A 19,533-nucleotide genomic window follows, 5' to 3' on the forward strand; every position below is an offset into this window, starting at 1 on the left:
GCACAAACATATTTATTGGGCTTGATGGCAAACAGATTATGCTTGTCCCAGGAAGGGCAGCTCCAAAGAGAAAACCTTGAAGTCCGGGAAATAATGATGAGGGAGTTAAATTAAAGTGCATAAAACCCTCCCGAGAGATAACGTCAGGGTGAGTTACAGGCCCGATAAGGGACTGGGGGCTTGCGGAGGGGGCTCAGAAAGGTCGCCCAGCGGCGCACAGCAGACCAGGAATCATAAATATGGGGCAAGATGCCCAGCCGGGGTCGCCGGGGTGAAAATATTGGGGTCATTCCAAAAACAATTATCCTGCTTGGTTTGCTCTTCAGGTCTTGTAAATCTTTCACCTTTTATAAAAGATTTCTGGAGAAGGAAGCACTCTGGAAGTCTTAACTGATTTTTGTGGCTGCTGCTTGGTGATTCTGCTAAAGGAAAACAAAAAGACAAAGAGGAAAATGAAATTACCCAGCATTCTCAAGAGGCACAGGGCTGGGCTGACTGGTTTTCTCTTATTCTTTGGAGAGTTTGGGCTGCCTTGGGTTTTGAGTCCCCCCATTTACAGTCTTGACACCGTTTAACAATTCGTTTGTTGTGTTTTGAAGCCAGTGGTCGTGGGGCTTTCACTACCCAGTGGGCCTTGTTCTGTGAGGCCACCTTGGCAGCCATCTTGACTGGAGGCAGCCATCTTGGCAGAGGTGGTCCTCATTCTGACCGAAGTGCAGCCGCCTTAACTGAGGGGCGTTCCTGGTGGCCGACGCGTACCCAGGTGCTCATTCTGGCCGAAATGCAGCCACCTTGACTGACGGGTTCGTGGTGGCCAACACGTACCCAGGCTCGTGTGCCCAGGCAGAGCTTCTGAAGCTGGAGAATGGGTCTAGGCCATGCTTGGCCGCGCGCTCATGGCTCCAGCCGCATCCCCTGCCTTCCTATTGTCTGCCCAAGGGCACCCTTGGCCCAGCCCTGTCCTCTGTGGCTCTGTCTGTGTTCTGGGCTGCTTAGTTGCACCAGCAGAAGGCAGTCATTTGTCCCACAAATGTTTTTTAAGGCTGGGTGTGGTGGCGTGTGCCTGTAATCCCAGCTACTCAGGAGGCTGAGCCAAAAGAATCGCTTGAACCTGGGAGGTGGAGGTTGCAGTGAGCCGAGATCACGCCATTGCACTCCAGCCTGGGTCACAGAGCGAAATCCTGTCTTAAAAAAAAAGAAAAGCAAAGAGAAAAGCTCATGGAGCACCTGCACGTGCCGGCCACTGTGCTGGGCCCTAGTGCGTCATCCTCAGCCGAGGGTACCATCTTCTAGGTGGCTTTTTCCTAGGAAGGTTTCACTGTCCCACTCTGCACATGCACAGCCACAAAACCGGCTCTCCTCAGAAATCTCCCTCCCATCTACTACCTCATCTATTTCTCACAACCCTGTAGAGGAGGGATTACTAGCGCTTTTGACAGATGAGGAAACTGAGGCTCAGAGAGTGAAGTGACTGGCCCGGTGTCACACAGATGGGGAGGAGGCAGAGCTGGGAGCTCAACACCGACCTGTACAGCTCCAGAATGGTGCCCTTGGTGTCCCGTGCCTTAGCTGCATGCCCTGGCAGAGTCACTGGGCACCTGAGCCTTGCTCTCCTCATCTGTGCATGGGGTACATGTTCGAGGCCTGCGCGGGGTGCGGGCCGTGCGGGCGGGAGCCGTGCACGCGGGGGCTGAGGCTTGGAGTCTGGAAAGCATTCTAGAGGTGGAAACCAGAGCTTCTCTCTGTGAGTGTGTGAGAAATAGTTTTCCCATTCAGCTTTCATGGTCTGGCAACTCCCACCACAATATAATTATTCAAATTGAATTAATTTGCTGAGTGGGACTTGGGGCTCCTTCAGGTTCGAGCCAGACTGAGGTGTGGGAGAGGGATAGCAAGGGGGTGGCCAAGTGGCCTGAGAGTATCCCACGGGAACAGCCACCCACCTATTCATTCATGCATGCATGCATTCATTCAACAAACATAATTTTGTGCCAGGCCTGCTCTGGGCGCTGGGGATACAGTGAGAGCAGAACAAGTCAGACTCAAGTCCTCCCCAGCCAGAGCTCCTATCCCAGGGCAGGAGACAGATCGGAGCCAGGGAGGCCCGGGAGGAAGCCACTGCTCTGTGGTCCAGGAGGGTGATGGTGGCACCTGAATGGAGGCAAGAGTGGCCCTGAGGATCCCATGGAAGCGTAAGGGGTGACTCAGACTCTGCGAGGTGAAGGGACTTGCCCAGGGTCACACAGTGAACAAGCGGTGGCGCCGGTTTGTCTGACTCCAGAGACCACGCTGTCAGCCGCCACTGCCGCGGCTCCTGCAACAGCATTGCCTAAGTTGAGTTCTGAGCTACCCCAGCTGTAGACATGTGTGCGTGCACTTCTGCCACAAGCGTGCCTGGGGAAGCTGGTGCCACCCCCTTCTCGGAACACAGTGCACAGTGGCCCGTTGAAGGCTCCGAGGGACCCCGCAGGAGCGACACCTGCCATGTTCAGCGTGGAGTTCCCAGACCTCTGTGGCCATGGAACCTGTTTGGGGATCAGGACGCTTTGTAACATGCGTTCTATTCATTGGATATTTGTTGAGTGTGTGCTACGTGCCAGGGACTGATGAGCAGAGCAGGCTTGATCTCTGTCCTCTGGGAGCGGTGGCCTATGAGGCCCCTTCCCTGGGCCCCACCACAAGGGGGAGCCCCAGGGCAAGAAGGCTGCTTGTCCTCCCTGCAGTCCCTCCCCTCTGGGAGTCAGTACTCAGAGGTGGGGCCGTGGCAGCTGGGTGGGGGTGGCCCTGGGAGGCCTAATAGACTTTGGTCTGGAGGCCATGGGCGTCCTCACCACCGGTGTGACAAGAAGGAGACCTAGAAGGAGTGGTGACACCAACCCAGCCCTCAGTGAAAGGGTATGTGGCTTGGCGCTTGGGCCTGGCTGGCTGGATCCTGTGCCCGAGGGCTGGGCTCATAGGGGATTCCCTCTGCTAGCATCCCCTGCCATGGGTTTCCACTCCTGCATCAAAATGCCTTGACTTTATGGGATCAAAGCCACCCAGCTCGGCAGTCTCTTCCCCAGATGCTCTGGAAACCAGCCAAGACAGCCCAGGCAGGCTTCCTGGAGGAGGAGGTCCTGGAGTCAGGCCAGAGGGAACAGCCCAGACCAGGCACCTGTGGGGAGGCTACGGGTAGTGATGGTGACAACCAAGGCCTTGGAGAGGGGCCATAGAGGCCACTTCCAATATTAGCTCCAGTCTTGGCAGCTGTGCACCTTGGGAAAACAGCACGACTCCTGCAGGCCTCGATGTCCTCATCTGTAAAATGGGATAATGACAGACCTGGAGGTGGCCCTTCAGGCCCTCGCCCACTGTGGCCCAGGAGAAGATTCCACTGCTGGCAGCATGGGCCTGGGAGAGGAGACAGAGGGCTGCTCACATTTGCCTTCCCCTCTGAAGAGCGGGACTCGGGAAAATACTCCTTGACCTGAAGAAGCCCCAACTGGATGCTCCTGTGGGTCCGTCACAGACACGACTTTGCAAATCAGATGTGACAGGGAAATGTGTGCCGAGATGGTGGCCAGCTGCTGGGCTGCGGAGGAGGGGCTGCTGAGGGACTCACACGGCCTCCTCCAAGAACAGAAGCCTCTGCCAGGCCATGCGGAACGCAGGTGTGCGGCGCCGGCCACTAGTGGATTAAAGACACACACACACACACACACACACGCACACACACACACAGACGCACGCACCAGGTGCATACACTCAAACATGTGCATGTATAGACATGCAAAAACTCACAGACACATGCACTCACACATGGTTACATGCACACAATTGCACACACACTCACAGAGACACACCGGGAGGAAGTGTTCGGATTGGAGCCCAAGCCAGGTCCAGGTCCATGAATGCCCCTTCCTTCCTTCCTTCCCCCTTTAGCTCTTGCCATAGTGAAATGATGCTAAGAACTTCTGCTTTGGGGGGATTTTGAAGAAATAATTTTAAAAAGTATTTGCACCGTGGTCGGCACCTAGGAACGGCTGAAGAGGCCCGCCCACTCCAGCTGTCCCCTGCTCCTTTCCTCTGCTTCAGGGTGGCTGCTGAGGTCCCTGACCGTGGAAGGTGGGCATATGGGTGGCAAGCTGGCCTCTGGGAGGTGCAGCGCTGTGGCTGTCCGCCAGGAGCTCGCTCTCTGATCGCCCAGGAATCCGTGTCAAGTCACGGAGGGCCCCTCACAGCCTCTGGGTAGGGACACACAAGTCCCTCCCCGCAAACCCAGAGACCTCCTTTCCTGATGGGAGAAACCAGCAATGTGAGAGGAGTGCCGAGAACCCCTCTTTCTGTGGTGAGTGGGGGACTCCCACAGTTCTCATGACGGGGACCCTTGGCTGGGGTCTTCATGCAGGTTGACCTCTCGGCCCCTGTGGCCAGGGCACCCGAGCCCAGACTCACCCCATCACAGCTCTCCCAGAGAATGGGTTGCACTTGCACCCCAACTCCTCCCCTTGGCGAATTCCTCTTGGGGTTCCTTGCTTCGGAATCTGTCCTCCCCAGGTGTCCTCCACTGTCACCCTCCAGTGGGATCCATCAGGGCCGGGGCAGCTTTGCCCCAGGCAAGTTCTCAGGCCCGGGCTGCAGACAGGACGTGGGGAGAACATGTGCACCTTTACTCCCCCAGCTGCCTGCTGCAGACACCTGGTCACCCGGCCACTAGAGGATGGGTCAGAGCCCCAGACCGTGAGTTCCCCAAGGAGGGCTCTGAGTCGGGTCCTTTCCGTACCTCCAGGGCTCTCTCAAGGCCTGGAGCAGGGCTGGCATCAGTGGATGAGTTGAAAGAGCACCTAATGCTTACGTTCCTCCTGGGTGGGAACCCACCTCCCACCAGGAAACTGCTCTCATCTTCTCAGGGGCCGCCTGCCCCACTGAGCCCGAGTTAGGAGGGACTCCTCGGGGCTTCCTCTGGGCAGGCTTGGGAAGGGTCCCCGCGTGGTCCCCAGGTTCCCCCAGCATCCTGTACTTACGCAGCTCCCTCCACCGGTGCCTTCCCCTGCCGGGATGCAGACACTCTTTATAAATCTCAATTAACGAGCCTGCTGCAGTCACAGACACTGGTTGGAGCCCAAACTGTGGCTCATCTCTGTCGATCAATGCATCTAACCCTGCCCTGAAAGTGATGAGAAGGCAGAGCCGTGCATCTCACCAGATTCTTTGTGTCCACAATGTACCTTTCTTGTTCTGGTTAACAACGGTGGACCACCGGCTCCCGCTGTGCCGGGCCCTCCCTGTGTAGGATCTCAGTGGATCCTCCCAGCAGCCCTGCGAGGAAGGCTATTTCTGTCCCCATTTCACAGATGGGTCCTCAAAGAGATTGATAAAATTCACCCAAAGACCCTGGCCTAGGGACTCACGGTGCAGCTCAGCCCAGGTTGGTGGGGTGTGTGCCCCAGGCCTCAGCTTCCTGAGCCCAGGGGTACATGAATCCCCAGCCTTACCTTCCCGAAAGGCAACTGTGAGCACCCCCTCCCCACCATTTCAGGGCCTTCCCCTGGCTGTCCTTGGCCTTCCCAGGAGAAGGGGCTGGACTGACAGAAGGAACAGGAGGCTGCACCTCATGGGCCAGGTCTGGGGACTCACACACACCGTGGGGGTCCCCGCATCGTCAGGTGATTGATATCTCCTAGGAGCTGGGGTGGGGTGCAGATCAGTCAAAACAAAACAAAAATGATGGTTCACCAGCACTTCAGGAGGCTGAGACAGAAGGATCACTTGAGCCCAGGACTCTGAGACCTACCTGGGCAACATGGCAAGACCCTCGTCTCTACAAAAATAAAATAACAAAATTAGCCAGATGTGCTGGTGTGCACCAGTGGTCCCAGCTACGTGGGGGGCTCAGGTTGGAAGATCACTTGAGCCTGGGAAGTTGAGGCTGTAGTGAGCCATGATCGCGCCACTGCATTCCAGCCTGGGTGACAGAGTGAGCCCCTGTCTCCAAAAAAAAAAAAAACCCCAAAACAAACACAAAATGTGGTTCAGCTAGCAGAGGCTTCTCTCACCCAGATGCACAGACAGGGGTGACATTCTAGCCATCACAAGTATGTCCGTTTTGTAAGGGGCATGACAAACCTTGTCCTCAAATCCACTTAGACAAGTAACAGCACTGGCTTAGCTCCTGTAACTCAAGATTTATGCGCAGGCTCCATCCCAGCAGCCCAGCGGGGAACTTTACTTCCTCCTCTCAGGGAACCTGCTCCATCAGAATGGTGTCAGGACTCTCAGGCAACGCGGAGGCTGGGGGGCCCTGGTCCCTGAGTCAGCTGCTGGCGGGTTGCTGTGGGAGCAGGACCTGGGCCTGCCCATGGCTCCTGTGGCCCGGGGCCCTCTCTGCTCCCAGTCCTGCCAGGACCCCTCCCTGCTGCCTCTCTGCCAGTCCTAGCACTCACATGTCACCACTGGCTCTCAGCAAGGCCAGCCAGTTCACCCTGGAAGTCACTTCTTCTGTGGAGCCAATAACCTCTTTTCCTGTGAATTCACCCAAAACACCTGTGCATGAACTCTAACCTTGGTCCCATTTTGGGCAAGGAGACTGACACGGATCAGCACGACAAAGTCCCCTGCCGGCAAATGGCAGCACTAGGATCTGAGCCCAGGGTGTGCAACTGCAGAGCCCCTGTCCCTGGCCCCTCAGCCGTGTGGGCGTCTCCCAGCCTGGGCTGTGCAGCAGATCCTCGGGTCCCCCAGGGACGCCACCAATCATAGCCACGTTTCCCAGCAGGAAAACCAAGACATTTGACATCTCCCCGGGATTCCAGCGTTTGTCCAGAAGAGTAACTCTCAAGATGAGGTGGGCACGGAGGCTTGGGGTAACCTTGCTTCTAGAACTTTCCCTCGTAATTTACAGCCTCCCCCAGCCCTTTTCTGCAATGCACATCAGCTAAGCCCTTAAAATAGTCAAGGGCTTGAAGTACGCTAAAAATGTAATGTATGTTTAAAGGGTATTAAATTTTAAACTAAAATTTACATGGAAATATGACATTAAAATATTTTTAGCTTTCAGGAAGCTGGGGGCTGGAATGCTATAATATAGACAAATTTTATCATTTTAGAAAGAATTAGCCTCAGTATTTCTTACATTCATGGAGTTAATGCATAAAGATGTGCATCCTGCCTGGGGCTACTATGTGGAGGCAGGAAGGGGTAGGGAGGGGAGAGCCGGCAGTGGGGCCCTTGGAGGGAGGGCCAGGTCTCACGTGGGCCCCACGGCTTCCCTGGAGGGCTGGGGCTGCCCCAAGGCCTGAGATCCTGCGACCAGTGCGTTTGGGGTGAGGGCCTGGGTTTCCCTAGCGCATGCCAGGCCCGTGCGTATTATCTCATTTACTTCCCATGCCACTCCCTGGAGGTGGGGTTTCTCTCCCAGTTAACGCAGATGAGAAAATGGCTCAGAGAGGTTGAGTCATGGGTCTGTGGTCACACAGCACAGAGGTGGATTTTCATTCCTTCTCCAGACCCTCAGCTCAATCATCAGTCTTGGTGCTGTTTGAACATCCACTGCCCGTCTCCTGGGAGTCTAGGGGATCCGGCTCCCAAGACGGGGGCAGGTAGTGAGCGGCACAGAGCCCACAGTGAGAGGCTCTGGGATGAGACTCTGGGCTCCTCCACCTGCCAGCTGTGAGCCTATGACCCAGAGGGTGGTGAGCCCATCTGCAAAGCCCTCAAATGCCAGAGGTCAGGGACCAGGGAGGCCGTGGGACTTGGTGGTCACAGCAGGGGGTGCAGATTGAGCGACTGCCCCGAGGACTTCCCAATGAGAGGAGCCTCTTACTATCTCTACTTTACAGATAGGGAAACTGAGGCTCAGAGAGATTAAAGACAGTATCCTCAACACCAGTCAGGCTTGCCAGGGGGAGGGCCAGGACTCCTACCCCAGGCTATGTGGCTTCAGGGCATTGCTGTGTCCTGGGGGCCTCTGGAGCCCCCAGACCTCCTTCGTGGTGGCCGCCAAGAGGCCCATCGGGCAGCCCTTTCCAGCCCGGCTGCAGGCACGGATGCTGGGGCAGGAGAGGGGGCTCAGGCAGCCGGCTCCAGCCCCAGGAGAAATCCAGCCAGGCCAGGGGGGGCAGGTGTGGGCGGAAGTGACCACTCACTGCCTGGTGGGCACCCCCTGGCCGCCGCACCTCCGGGAGGTCACTCATTGGCAGTTAAAAATCTATTGTGACTTGTCAGAAAAATGAATAAATGGGCACATTATTTTTTCATTCCAGACCTCAGCATCTGTTTGTCTAATCAGGAAGGAGAGTGGGGAAATCGGCCAGGGCTGCCGCGCACGTTTTATGCAAGTTTTCCTCTGTCAGAGGAGTTTAAATGGGTAATGAACAGGCCATGGTGATTTGAAATATAATCCCATTATGCTGACGAGATTACTGGGCTTCGAGACTTCACAGATCACTCTTAGGGCTTTTATTGAGAACATGGAACACCACCCTGTTGGGATTTTGCATTTAGGCAGAGGTGTTTGGTGGGAACACAACGTGATGCGTTTAACTCTTTCCTTCTCCCTGGCCACTTTCCGAATAGCAGGGGCCTCTGAAAGGGGCTTCCATGGAGCCTTCAGAATCCAAGGTGTTTAGTCCCCAAGGGCCAAGACAGAGGCCCGGGGGGGCTGGGAGACGGCTGGGTGGGGGTGGGAGGCCAGAGAACAGGACCCTGGGCCAGCTCCACCACTTTCCAATGGCACGGCCTCAGTTTCCTCATCTGTAAAATGGGAATTAGGTGGGCATGAGAATAATGGAGAAAACAATTCATAACTAACATGAGCTGCTCAATAGCAGGTGGGAGGTGGGCGCTGATGAAAGAATAGAAAGTCCTCATGTGCGGCCTGGCGTGGTGGCTCACGCCTGTAATCCCAAAACTTTGGGAGGCCAGGGCGGGTGGATCACGAGGTCAAGAGATCGAGACCATCCTGGTCAACATGGTGAAACCCCGTCTCTACTAAAAATACAAAAATTAGCCGGGCGTGGTGGCGGGCGCCTGTAGTCCCAGCTACTCGGGAGGCTGAGGCAGGAGAATCACTTGAACCCAGAAGGTGGAGGTTGCAGTGGGCCAAGACTGTGCCACTGCACTTTAGCCTGGGTGACAGAGTGAGACTCCATAACAACAACAACAAAAAGTCCTAACATGCTCCAGTTTGTCACGTGGGGTATGAGGCCACACACAGCAGTATTTTAGGGGCAGGCTGATGGGTGTATTCATTTGAAGAGTTATGTATTTATTTTAATGTGCACCAGAACACATATGCAGCACACCAACCCCATGGCTTCATGGCTGTTCTTGCTTAGGATGGCTAACGCAGAGAATCACGTTGGCCTGAATGGTAAAGGGAAAACATTAAATCATAGATGAGGTGCCACCTCGGGGTGGGGAGCCTGTGAACGGTGATGTTGGGGAGCATGGAGTCACCTCTTGGTGGCAGATATTACAACTGTTCCCAAACGTCTGTGCCCTTCAATGCCCGGGCGGTGGTGCTGCCTGTCCTCTTGGAGTAGGCGGCACCGTACGGTGGGTTCTGGCCAATGGGATGTGTGTGGGAACGAGAGGTGCCTGTGTCTCTTTCCAGCCTTAGCATTTTGCCATTGCTGCCCTGTTCTCTGGCCCTCCTGCCCCGGTCCCAGTCCTTGTGGAAGCCCCCGGAGGTCGTGGAGACCCACAGCTGGCTTCGTGTGGAGAGAGAGCGCTTCTGCTCCGTGCAGCCGCAGCACAGCCTGGCCAGGCCTGGCCAGGAACTTGACGCGACCCTCACCGTGCCCCTCTGAAGGAGCTGGTACTGTCTCCCTTTAACAGAAGAGGAAACTGAGGCTCAAGGAAGTAGAGTAACTCACCCAAGGACACACCCACTGGGAGACAGCGCTGGCGCTTCATCCTCCTGGCCTTGGCTTAACAACCCATCTTGTCACAGGAGTCTTGGAGCTCCAGGAGGCGAAGGGGCTTGTTCAAGTCAGAGGGTGTGCAGAGGTCCATGAAGCAGCTGGGAGGGGCTCCCTCCAGCAGCAGGTGGGTAAGGATCCTACATGAGTGTCCCCAGCCCCCACCGGCCTACCCAGGCTGTGCCTTGTACCTCAGGCCTTTGCCCACTGCCCTCTCCTGCCTCCCTGGCACCTTCCAGGTGCATGTGGGCAGCCCGCATGCAGTTCACAGTGGTGTGGCCAGAGGCCACTCGCCCCCAACTCTTGGCCCGTGTTGACGGCCGGGTTTGGTCTTTGCTCGCCCTGATGTTCTGTAGTCCCTGATCTGGGGAAGTGGGGGGCCCTAAGAAGCAGCTGGCAGGTGTTCAGGGACATGTCGGGGGTGGGAATCACCTCCCAGCCTTTTAATCCACGCAGAGACAGAGAGAGACATCCCTGTGGTCCCCATACAGCTGAGTGGCATCTGAGGCGTGGTGCACTCTGGTCCTGGGGGCCTGGATAGGAAGTGTCTAGAGGCAGCTGCCGGCTCAGGGCCAGGGACGGGAATGCGCTGTGCCAAGGCCAGCGATGCAGGGCTACAGGTTGGGCCTGGGCCTCAGAGGTGGGGGCAAGTATGGCCCAAAGCAGGCAGGGCCTGCTAAGAATGATCAAACTGGCCAACAAGGGAAAGTGCTGAGTTGAGCCGCAGTGAGCGCTCCAGTGCCAGAGGCATGCAGGCAGAGGCCGAAGTGGGCTGCAGTGTCTCTGGGCTGGGCTAGATGAGCTCACAGCATTCTCAGCTCTCACCGCCCTCCCTCAGAAGCAGAGAGGCTCTGGCAAAGATTGGCAAACAGAAACCGGGAAGCAAAGCTGGGCTCCCACGATGCTGAGACATTAGGACATGCTTTAGGAGGGTCTGCGGGCTCCTCTAATCCAGCACCTTCATTTTCAGCTCAGGAAAATGAGGGCCCAAGAGGAAGGAACCAGCTTGGAGCCACATGGCTGCCACCTGTGGAGGGCAGAGCCCAGTGGTTAAGAGCAGGGCTACCGTGTCCGCCAGTCATTCACGGTGAGTCTGGGGCCAGTGAAGTGGCCCTTCCAGTTCTCGAGTCCTGACCCCTGAAATGGAGGTGGTGATGGGACCTGACGGAGGCTGCCTGTGCGGGTTTCGTTACTGCATGTTTATAGATGGCAGCACACAGCAGGCCCTTGGAAGAGGAGGGTGGCTCCCAGGGGCCAGCGAGGCCAGGGCTCCTGGGACCCACTGCCCAGGCCTGCCAGGCAGCCCACACCTTGCAAGTCCTCCACCGAGTTCAGAGGCCCAGTTGTGAATTATCATCAACGCTGTGACTTTTCACATTGTCTTGGGCAGGGGCCACACCAGGGCCTGGTCAGGAGACCTGGTGGAAAGCAGAAGTGGGGTCCATCAGTCACTTCGGTTATCTCGGGTGTGCCGAGCTCCTCCTGCCTTGCCCAGCCCGTGCCGGGGAGAGTGTGAGATGCCTGTGTCCTAGAGCTCACGGTCCTGTCTTTAGAGATCTAGGTACGGGGTGGGGGAGAGTGGCTGAGGAAAAGCTGGATGTAGTCTCGATCAGTGCTGGGCCTGGGCGGTGGCTGCCGTGTTCCCTTTCTACTTTTCCTTCACTGGAACATGTATTTATGTAAACTGAGAGTGTCGCATTTCACAGTAAGAGAAGGGTATTGATTTTGTGGCTGAAAGAGGTGATGATTTTGGTGTCACCCCTGAGTGAAGAGGGCCAGCCTGTCGTGCTTAGCACCGAAGAGGCCTCTGTGCATTTCAGAGATGTTGCTTCCTCGTCTACTGCCAGCAAATGCCACCACCCAGCAGGGGCAGAGTCATGGTTTTCGGCAGCACGTACTCCAGACTTCAAGAATTCAATGCAACATGCAAAAGTGGGTATTTATACGACTTTTATTTTAATATCATTTTAATATTGAATATGTCACAAGATTTAATGACCAAATTAGTCATTTACATTTTCAAAGATATCTAAATATAAAATTGCTAAAAATTCAAATACAGATAGCAAGCTACAAATATTTCTTTTAATTCTGGGTAGGGGGTAGGAATGGAAGACATTAGAAAAGGATGCTCCTGTCGGCTGAACAAAGATCAGAATGAAAGAATTCATCAACATGACCCCTTGCGCAAAGAAATACACTCAGCTTTGAGATGCTGTTTTAGACACATCTCTTCCTGTACAACAATTTAAAAAATGTTTCTAATGCAGGTCCTCAGTGACACACCGGTCCCCGGCCCCGGCTGGGGACAGTAAGAAAGGACATCGCCGCAGGAGGGGCACTGAAGAGGCTGTCGAGGACCGCAGAGGCATCTGGTGTGGCCAGAGGCGTGGTGTCAGGGGCGTCTGATCCCTTGCCTGTTCCCACCCAGGGAGCCGGACGGCACAGACACAGGTCTCCCTCCGCTCACCCCCTCCCTGAAACGTGAGAAACAGCAGCTTTCCGCCTGCTTGAACAAGGAGGCAGGCACTGTAAGGAGAAGAGGAAAGGGGAATGCGGCCCCTTCCAAGGCAGCGAAGCAGAGAAGATTCCAATCCTGGGAAAATCCACACGCAGGTGGAACTGCCAGCTGAAACCTACACTTGCTACTTAAGAAACGGAAAGACATGTCTGGTCAGAAGCGCGGCCTCCGCACCAGCCATCGCCCTCCTCCGGGCGCCCCGCACTGTCCACACAGCTCCTGGGCTCTGAGGTCAGAAGCTGGGGTGTGCTGAAGGGGAAAGTGACACGGCCTTGGACACACCACCAGGTCTCTGTTCCTAACTTTTAGTAAGACACTACCCTCGAAGCAAATGCACTCATTTAAACAAATGGCATAGTTAAAACTATTGACTAAGACCTAAACATTTCTTCTGAGAAATCGAACCATAGCTTTTCCAATCTGCCTGTTCAATATGGGAACAGATTTTAGAGAATAACATAATCAATCCTCCGCCCCAAAGAATGGTCCACCATACCAACCATGATGAAGAGTACACCTGTTTATTAAAAGGAAAACCAGAAATGTACATTTTTGTTCTTTGTTTGCTTTAAGAAATTTGATCAAGTTGCAAGGAAACGTGTGGGCACAGCTCTGTACATCCTCGGGCAGGGTGGCAGGCAGTGAAGGTGGCTGGGTGGCACGAGGCTCCTCTAGGGGGTGGTCTGGCCCCCAGGCATCACTCATCAAAGCCACTGCCAAGCAGGTTTCCGCCCCATGGCAATGTTCCCAGCACTCCCTCCTAGGGGGCCCCCCAACACCTTCTCTGAGAGCCCGCCTGCCCTATGCCAGTGAGCCAGGAACTGGCCTCCCCCCGAGGACTTCAGGACACTGGGTGGGCTCTAGGGCACTTGGCCCTGGCAGGCAGGCTCTGAGCTACGGAACAGATTGAGGCTGGAGGCCAGTGTCACTGCTGCCCGGATTTCTTCTCCTTCTGGAAGCTGAAGCTCGTACGTCTGTTCAGTTTTCTTTGTTTTTGAGCAAAGTAGTCAGCCCGGGCAGTGCTTGCTCGCGATTCCAGGATGTAGTTAACCTAGAAGCAAGAGCACACAGCCCGGTCACGTCGCCAGCCGCTCCCTACTCACCCAGGGCATAGGAGGGGGTGGCAGGGAAGGCCCTGACCTGGGCCAGGTGCCTCAGGGCCAGGTGCTGTCGTGTGGAAGGAGTCCAGTCATCACAGCAACCTGGCAGCGGCTGGGCCCAGAGCCGCCGCTCTACGATGGGAAAACAGAGGCTTGGAGAAGCCAAGTGGCCCATCCAGGCTTCCCAGTCGGTGAGCGGCAAGCTCTTCAGGTTCCGGAGTCCGTGCTCCCTCCTGGTGTGAGCCACTCCTGGAGGGCTGTGCCCTGGGCCGCCTGGCTCTGCCTCTCACCTGCTGTGTGACCTGGACATGCGCATAACGTCTCTGAGCCTGCCTTTCCCTGTGTGAAGGCCGAGAACATAGGGATGAAACGTAAACCAAGACAGGCCCTCCATCCAGCCTCCCACCAGCCAGGCGCAGAGCTTCCCACTACAGTGCTTCCTTCTGGGCTCATGAGCGCCCGGCCAGGCAGGGCTCCCTTGACAAAAAGGAAAGAGGCTCAGAGAGGGAGGCCAAAGTGTCCTAGGCCACCCGGCAGTCAGGGTGAGAGCTGTGAGAGGGCCTGTGAGAGCCCTGTGTGAAGGGCGGGGCTGCTGCTTCCACGAAGCCCTGGGAGTCTGCCGGAGCCACATGTGCATCTCCCACTCTGTGTAGCAGCTGCACCACCAGGCGCTTCCCCAGCACTACAGCCCTGAGACTTGGTCCTGGCCCTGGGGAGCCTGCTGCCTGGTGGGTGAGTGTCTGGCAGCAGAGCCAGCACTGCAGCAGGCAGAGGGCACCAAGGAACGGGGCTGAGCATCAGGGAGGCGCGGAGGAGGGAAGGCTTCCAGAGGAAAGAGTGAGCTGGCTTCTGAGGGACACGCAGGAGTTTCTGAGCACACAATAGAGAGGAGAGACCAGCATTCGTCAAGGCACAGCAGGGGCACACTGCGGGGAGTGTCCCTGGCACTGCGAGAGCTTGGATGGCTTCGTGAAATGAGGTAGGGGGGAGCCAGGAAGGGGTGCTACAGTGGGATGCACATGCCCCAGTGCAGAGGACGGCCTGTGCCTGGGCAGGGGTGGCAGCAGCAGTGTGAAATCAGTGGTGGCAACTGGCACTGCTCGGAGTGCCTTTCAGTGCTCATGGAATCTTCACAATAACCTTGAGACAGACGCCACTGTCATCCCTCTGCACAGGTGAGGAAGTCAAGGCCAATGACAATAATGTCATTTAGTCAAGGTGACAAAGCTAGAAGGTGTCAGGCGCCTGGCAAACACCCCTTCCCGCTCCGCAGCCCCTCACCTCCTCTGCTCCTCTGGCTGGGGCTTTTGGTGAACAGACGCTCTCTCTTCACCTGCAAGTATCTAAAAGTTATGACTAGAAGGCCGAATATTTCTGACGAGAGAGGCCGGCCACTGCCTCTGCTGATTCTACTCTGAGGGCCATGTGTCCTGCGCCAGAGGGAGAGGAGCTTCTGCTGACTCCGAGAAGGAACCAGAGCGCTCCCGGGAGAGGCAGCGCGACATGGCAACGCCTCAGATGGCCGAGACTTCAACACTGTCCCTCCCAACTTTCTGCTCTGCTGGTTGGAGCAGCAGGCGTTAAAGGCTGGTGCGTGAGTACAGAAGGCCTGACACACTCTGCCCGCTGCCTCGCCAAGTTACCAGCTGAGAGCAATAAATCATGAGGACCGCAGGGCCAGGTTGATGATTTGGGACAATACAATGTATGGAAATAAGAGGTTTTATTCATTCTTAATAAAAGCAATCTTGGATTATATTGTTTGCACACTTAGCCAACCTAGTGTTTTCAGTGTATTTTTGGCACATATAACTTGACAAAAGCATTTTAAAATGATCCTTAACAAGCCAACTATTTCCCAAATTTATTATCTTCAGTGCTTTGTGATAATCACATAGATAATTTTAATGGAAGATTAATGTAATAATCAAAAGATAAAAACGCCCTTTGGTCTGCCATTAGCTGGTTAATATGCTGTGGCTTAAACTTGCACAATTTTATGCACTATAGAGTGTTTCACTTTCAATGCAGTTTACAGCTTAAGGCATAAAAATATAGGGAGTTTTCATGGTCAATAAAGCCACAGCCTCCACCACTCGATCACGAGAAGAACCTGATTTGAAGAGCCCGACAATTCCTTTGAGATTCATGTCAAAACCTGTGGAATTAGGGGCCACCCACGGCTTAGCTCAGTGACATCTTGGGGAAGAGGGTGGCTCTGGAGCTTCTCGGGGCCAGGTTCAAGTAAAGGCTCCACCCTTGTGTGCTCTGTGACCCCGGGCCTCCATCTCCTTGTCTATAAAACGGGGACAATGTCTACATTCTGGAGGGCAGTCAGGAAGATTAAACAAGATAATGGACATAAGATGTACTACATGTAGCTGGTGTTCAATAAATGGGAGACGTTCATATTTCTACAAGCGCAAAAAGCTCGATGGAGGCTTGCTTGTTCATGATCGTTTGACATCAGATTGTGGCTCTTATTTCCTCCCCTCAATTTCCATCTAAGCTCTCATTTTATGCAAAATTCCTGAATTCTAGAACAACAGCATGCATTACTAGAGTCTAAACTGACCCCTGAAGAGCTTCTGATGGCAACAACATTTTTGCCAAGTTCCAGGACACACGGCTGGCTTCTGTTGCTTGGTACTGATGCAAAGCTCACAAAGACACACTCGTGACACTGCAGGAATGGTGGATAAAACTAAGTATTCCAGGCCGGGCGCGGTGGCTCACGCCTGTAATCCCAGCACTTTGGGAGGCCGAGGCGGGTGGATCACAAGGTCAGGAAATCGAGACCATGGTGAAACCCCGTCTCTACTAAAAATAGAAAAAATTAGCCGGGCGCAGTGGCGGGCGCCTGTAGTCCCAGCTACTCGGGAGGCTGAGGCAGGAGAATGGCGTGAACCCGGGAGGCGGAGCTTGCAGTGAGCCGAGATTGTGCCACTGCACTCCAGCCTGGGCGACAGAGCGAGACTCCGTCTCAAAAAAAACAAAAAAAAAAACAAAAAAAACCTAAGTATTCCAATTGCTATAAAAATCAGAGATGGGGCCGGGCGTGGCGGCTTTTCCTATCTGATGCTGATGCCTGTAATCTCAGCACTTTGGGAGACTGAGGTGGGCAGATCACTTGAGGCCAGGAGTTCGAGACCAGCCTGGCCAACACGGTTAAATCCCGTCTCTACTAAAAATAGACAAAAATTAGCCAGGCGTGGTGGTGGGTGCCTGTAATCCCAGCTACTCAGGAGGCTGAGGCAGGAGAATCACTTGAACCCGGGAGGTGGAGGTTGCAATGTGCAGAGATCATATGACTACACTCCAGCCTGGGCAACAGAGTAAGACTCTGTCTCAAAAAAAAAAAAAAAAAAAAAAAAAAAAAAAAAAAAAAAAAAAAAATCAGAGGTGGGAGAAGTACTATCTCATCTTCCATCAGGATCATGATCATTAGCTCTAAGTAAATCAGGCCTGGGTATACTATAACTCTTCTGGAGTCTTGTGCATGATGCAATATTTCTACAAATATTCTGATATGGAAACAGACACTTTAGGGAAGGTGACAGGCCTCAGGGATTCTGCGGAGAGGCATCTGCTTCGAGGGAGCGTTTGGACGTGTAAAATGATTTCTCCGCACTTGATCTTCCACAGTCTCATACTGAAGTCATAAACCTGTGTTTCTGTCATCAATCTGCTATTGTGAAAATTATTTTGATGTCAAACACAGGATTATAATTTTACTAGAATCCTTCTCAAGTCTTGAATATTTTAATGCTGGCTATAAAAAAAAAAGTCCAGCCCTTATCGGGGTAATGGAATATTTCTCTGCCAGGTCCCTGAACGCTCTGCACAAGGTGCCTGTGCTGTCTGTGATGCTCCAGTGGGTAACTCGAAGCTCGCTGGCTGCAAGCACTCCCATGCAGGCCCTGTGTCCCCACTCCTTGGTCCAAGGGGGCCTCTGATCAGGGTGGTCTATGAACCCTCTATCTTTCATCCAGCTAATCATGCTACTCTGTCCTTGCTCCAAACTGTCCTTCCAGCTGCTCTTTTAAATTGCCATCTACTCCTTTTGAAAATCTTTTGCAGCCATGGGGAATGTATCTCAATATATTCCTGGACCGCAGTTCCATTTCGTTGAAATCTCCCACTCAACTCTTAGGTCATGCACATCTGGGGAATTAAAACACAAGTCTGACATCTGTCAAATCTGGGGGCAAGTTCTGGTTCTGCCAGCTTACCAGAGTCATGATCCTGGCTTTGCTACTTTATTCCTGAGCCTTACTTTTCATCTGGGAAATGGGAACAACTTTATCTCATGACCTCACAGAGCTGTGAAGATGCACTCTGATGGGACACGCAGAACCTCTGGCCCAGGTCCTGCACTGGGCAGTCCCTCAGCATATCTTCGCTATTTTTGCTATTATTTGATGACTTCAACTCTTAAGAAGAGACTGAATGATAAACTTACATAGGTTTACCATGTCTCATCTGACTTGTGCTCTAGAAGCCCTGGTGGGGTGGGGTAGCATAGGTACCATGATCCCCACTTTACAGGTGGGGACACTGAGGCCCAGAAAGGTGATGTGACTAGCCAGGATCACACAACTAGGGGTGGGGGAGCCCTCTCTGGTCCTCACCGCTGCTCTGCCACAGCAGCTGCTTTTCCTATCTGATCAACCTATGGAAGATTTGGCTTGAAGAAAGGATTCTCTGCTTGGGAGAGGCTGAGACCCCTAGTTCAGGGCTACTCAGAGTGTGGTGCTCAGACCAGCGGCCAAAGCAGCACCTGGTGCTTCTTGGAAACGTACCATCTTGGGTCCTATCCCAGACCTCCCAAATCCACAAGACCCCTGGAGCTTCCCATGCCAAGCAGAGCTCCCCTCAGCCACACTCCACTCTGCAAGGCCCTGCATGGCCTAGCCCCACCAGCCCCCTAGTCCCCTGTGCCTGCCTTGCCTCAGCCCATTCCCAGGCTGCCTGTCTGTGGTGCTTCCTCTTTCCTTACCTGGTCAATATTTGTGCCTTTTCAGTCATCCTTCAGGGTTCAGCTCTCCCTGCCTCCACACTTCCACCCCAAGTCAGTTTACTGTGACACACCCACACCTTTGAGACTAACAATCTCTTTGTAATTTTCTGTTTTATGCCTGTTTCCTCTGGTAGAGGAAAAGCTCTCCGGGGGCAGGGACAGAATCTGTCACTGTGGCATCCCAGGCCCTGGCCTGGCACATGGAAGGTGCTCGGTGAGTATACTGTTAAGGTATGGTGACATACAAATCTAGCAGAAAGTTAGGTATGTTTAGAACAGGTTGCTAAAATCACCTTGAGCATAATTAAGGTATCTTCAAAACAATAATAATTTCCTCAGAGTCTGCTCGAGGAGCTTCAAGGAGCTCCTGACAATAGTTGCAGGAAAATAAACAGTACATAAAAGGAATAAACAAATACAGGAAGAGCCAGGGTTATCGGGGTTGGGAGGAAACTGAAAAGGGTCCTGCTTTGACTGAAGCAGATGCAGAGCAGCTGACCTGGGGCTGGTGTGGCCCCTGGCACAGGCACTCACCCCTAGGTGGCTGGCAAGCCGTGATGCTCCTCCTCTGCCAAACTGGGCCCGGGAGCCTTGTATACAGCTGCGGAGTGGGTGGGGCTGCGGCCATGCCGAAACAGTCAGAACAGAAGCTGGACCCACCTACCCCGTCTCTGGTTCAAGAAGGAACACTTACCTTGAGCACAATTTCATTGACGGTAGCAGCGTCCGATTCAAAGTAGAGGTGTTTATAGTCGTGATTGCTTAGATATGTGAGTTTAAATATTGCGTGACCTGCAGAGAGAGAAAACTGTGTTGAGGGGTTCTGGTGAGTTAACTACGGTGGGGGCCTCCATATGTTCTCCCCTATCATTCCAATTTGAGTGAGAGCAAGTGAAGGCTGAGTGGCACCTAGTCTTTCCAGGAGTAGTTCATTTTCTCATTCAGGCTGGGTATAAAATAGACAATGAAAAAATTTTAAAAAGACTCAACAGC

General features: G+C 54.0%; 1 protein-coding gene across 7 annotated transcripts in view; it reads right to left on the minus strand.

The window, feature by feature from the left end:
* Nucleotides 1-11,832: 11,832 nt before the first annotated feature.
* The window catches only part of MAPKAP1 (MAPK associated protein 1), a 273,571-nt gene continuing 265,870 nt past the window's right edge, over nucleotides 11,833-19,533 (minus strand). For 5 of the 7 annotated variants that reach the window (XM_008006232.3, XM_008006231.3, XM_008006238.3 and 2 more), the window contains 2 exons: nucleotides 19,235-19,332; nucleotides 11,833-13,471 (listed from right to left, as the gene is read on the minus strand). In XM_008006232.3, coding sequence (XP_008004423.1) covers nucleotides 13,346-13,471; nucleotides 19,235-19,332 — 224 coding nt within the window. In that variant the 3' untranslated portion in view covers nucleotides 11,833-13,345. The remainder of the gene's footprint in view (nucleotides 13,472-19,234; nucleotides 19,333-19,533) is intronic. The other 2 variants (XM_008006236.3, XM_008006235.3) reach the window with 1 other exon arrangement.

Source organism: Chlorocebus sabaeus, chromosome 12 (genome assembly GCF_047675955.1).
Source record: "Chlorocebus sabaeus isolate Y175 chromosome 12, mChlSab1.0.hap1, whole genome shotgun sequence".
NCBI classification, from domain to species: Eukaryota; Metazoa; Chordata; class Mammalia; order Primates; family Cercopithecidae; genus Chlorocebus; species Chlorocebus sabaeus.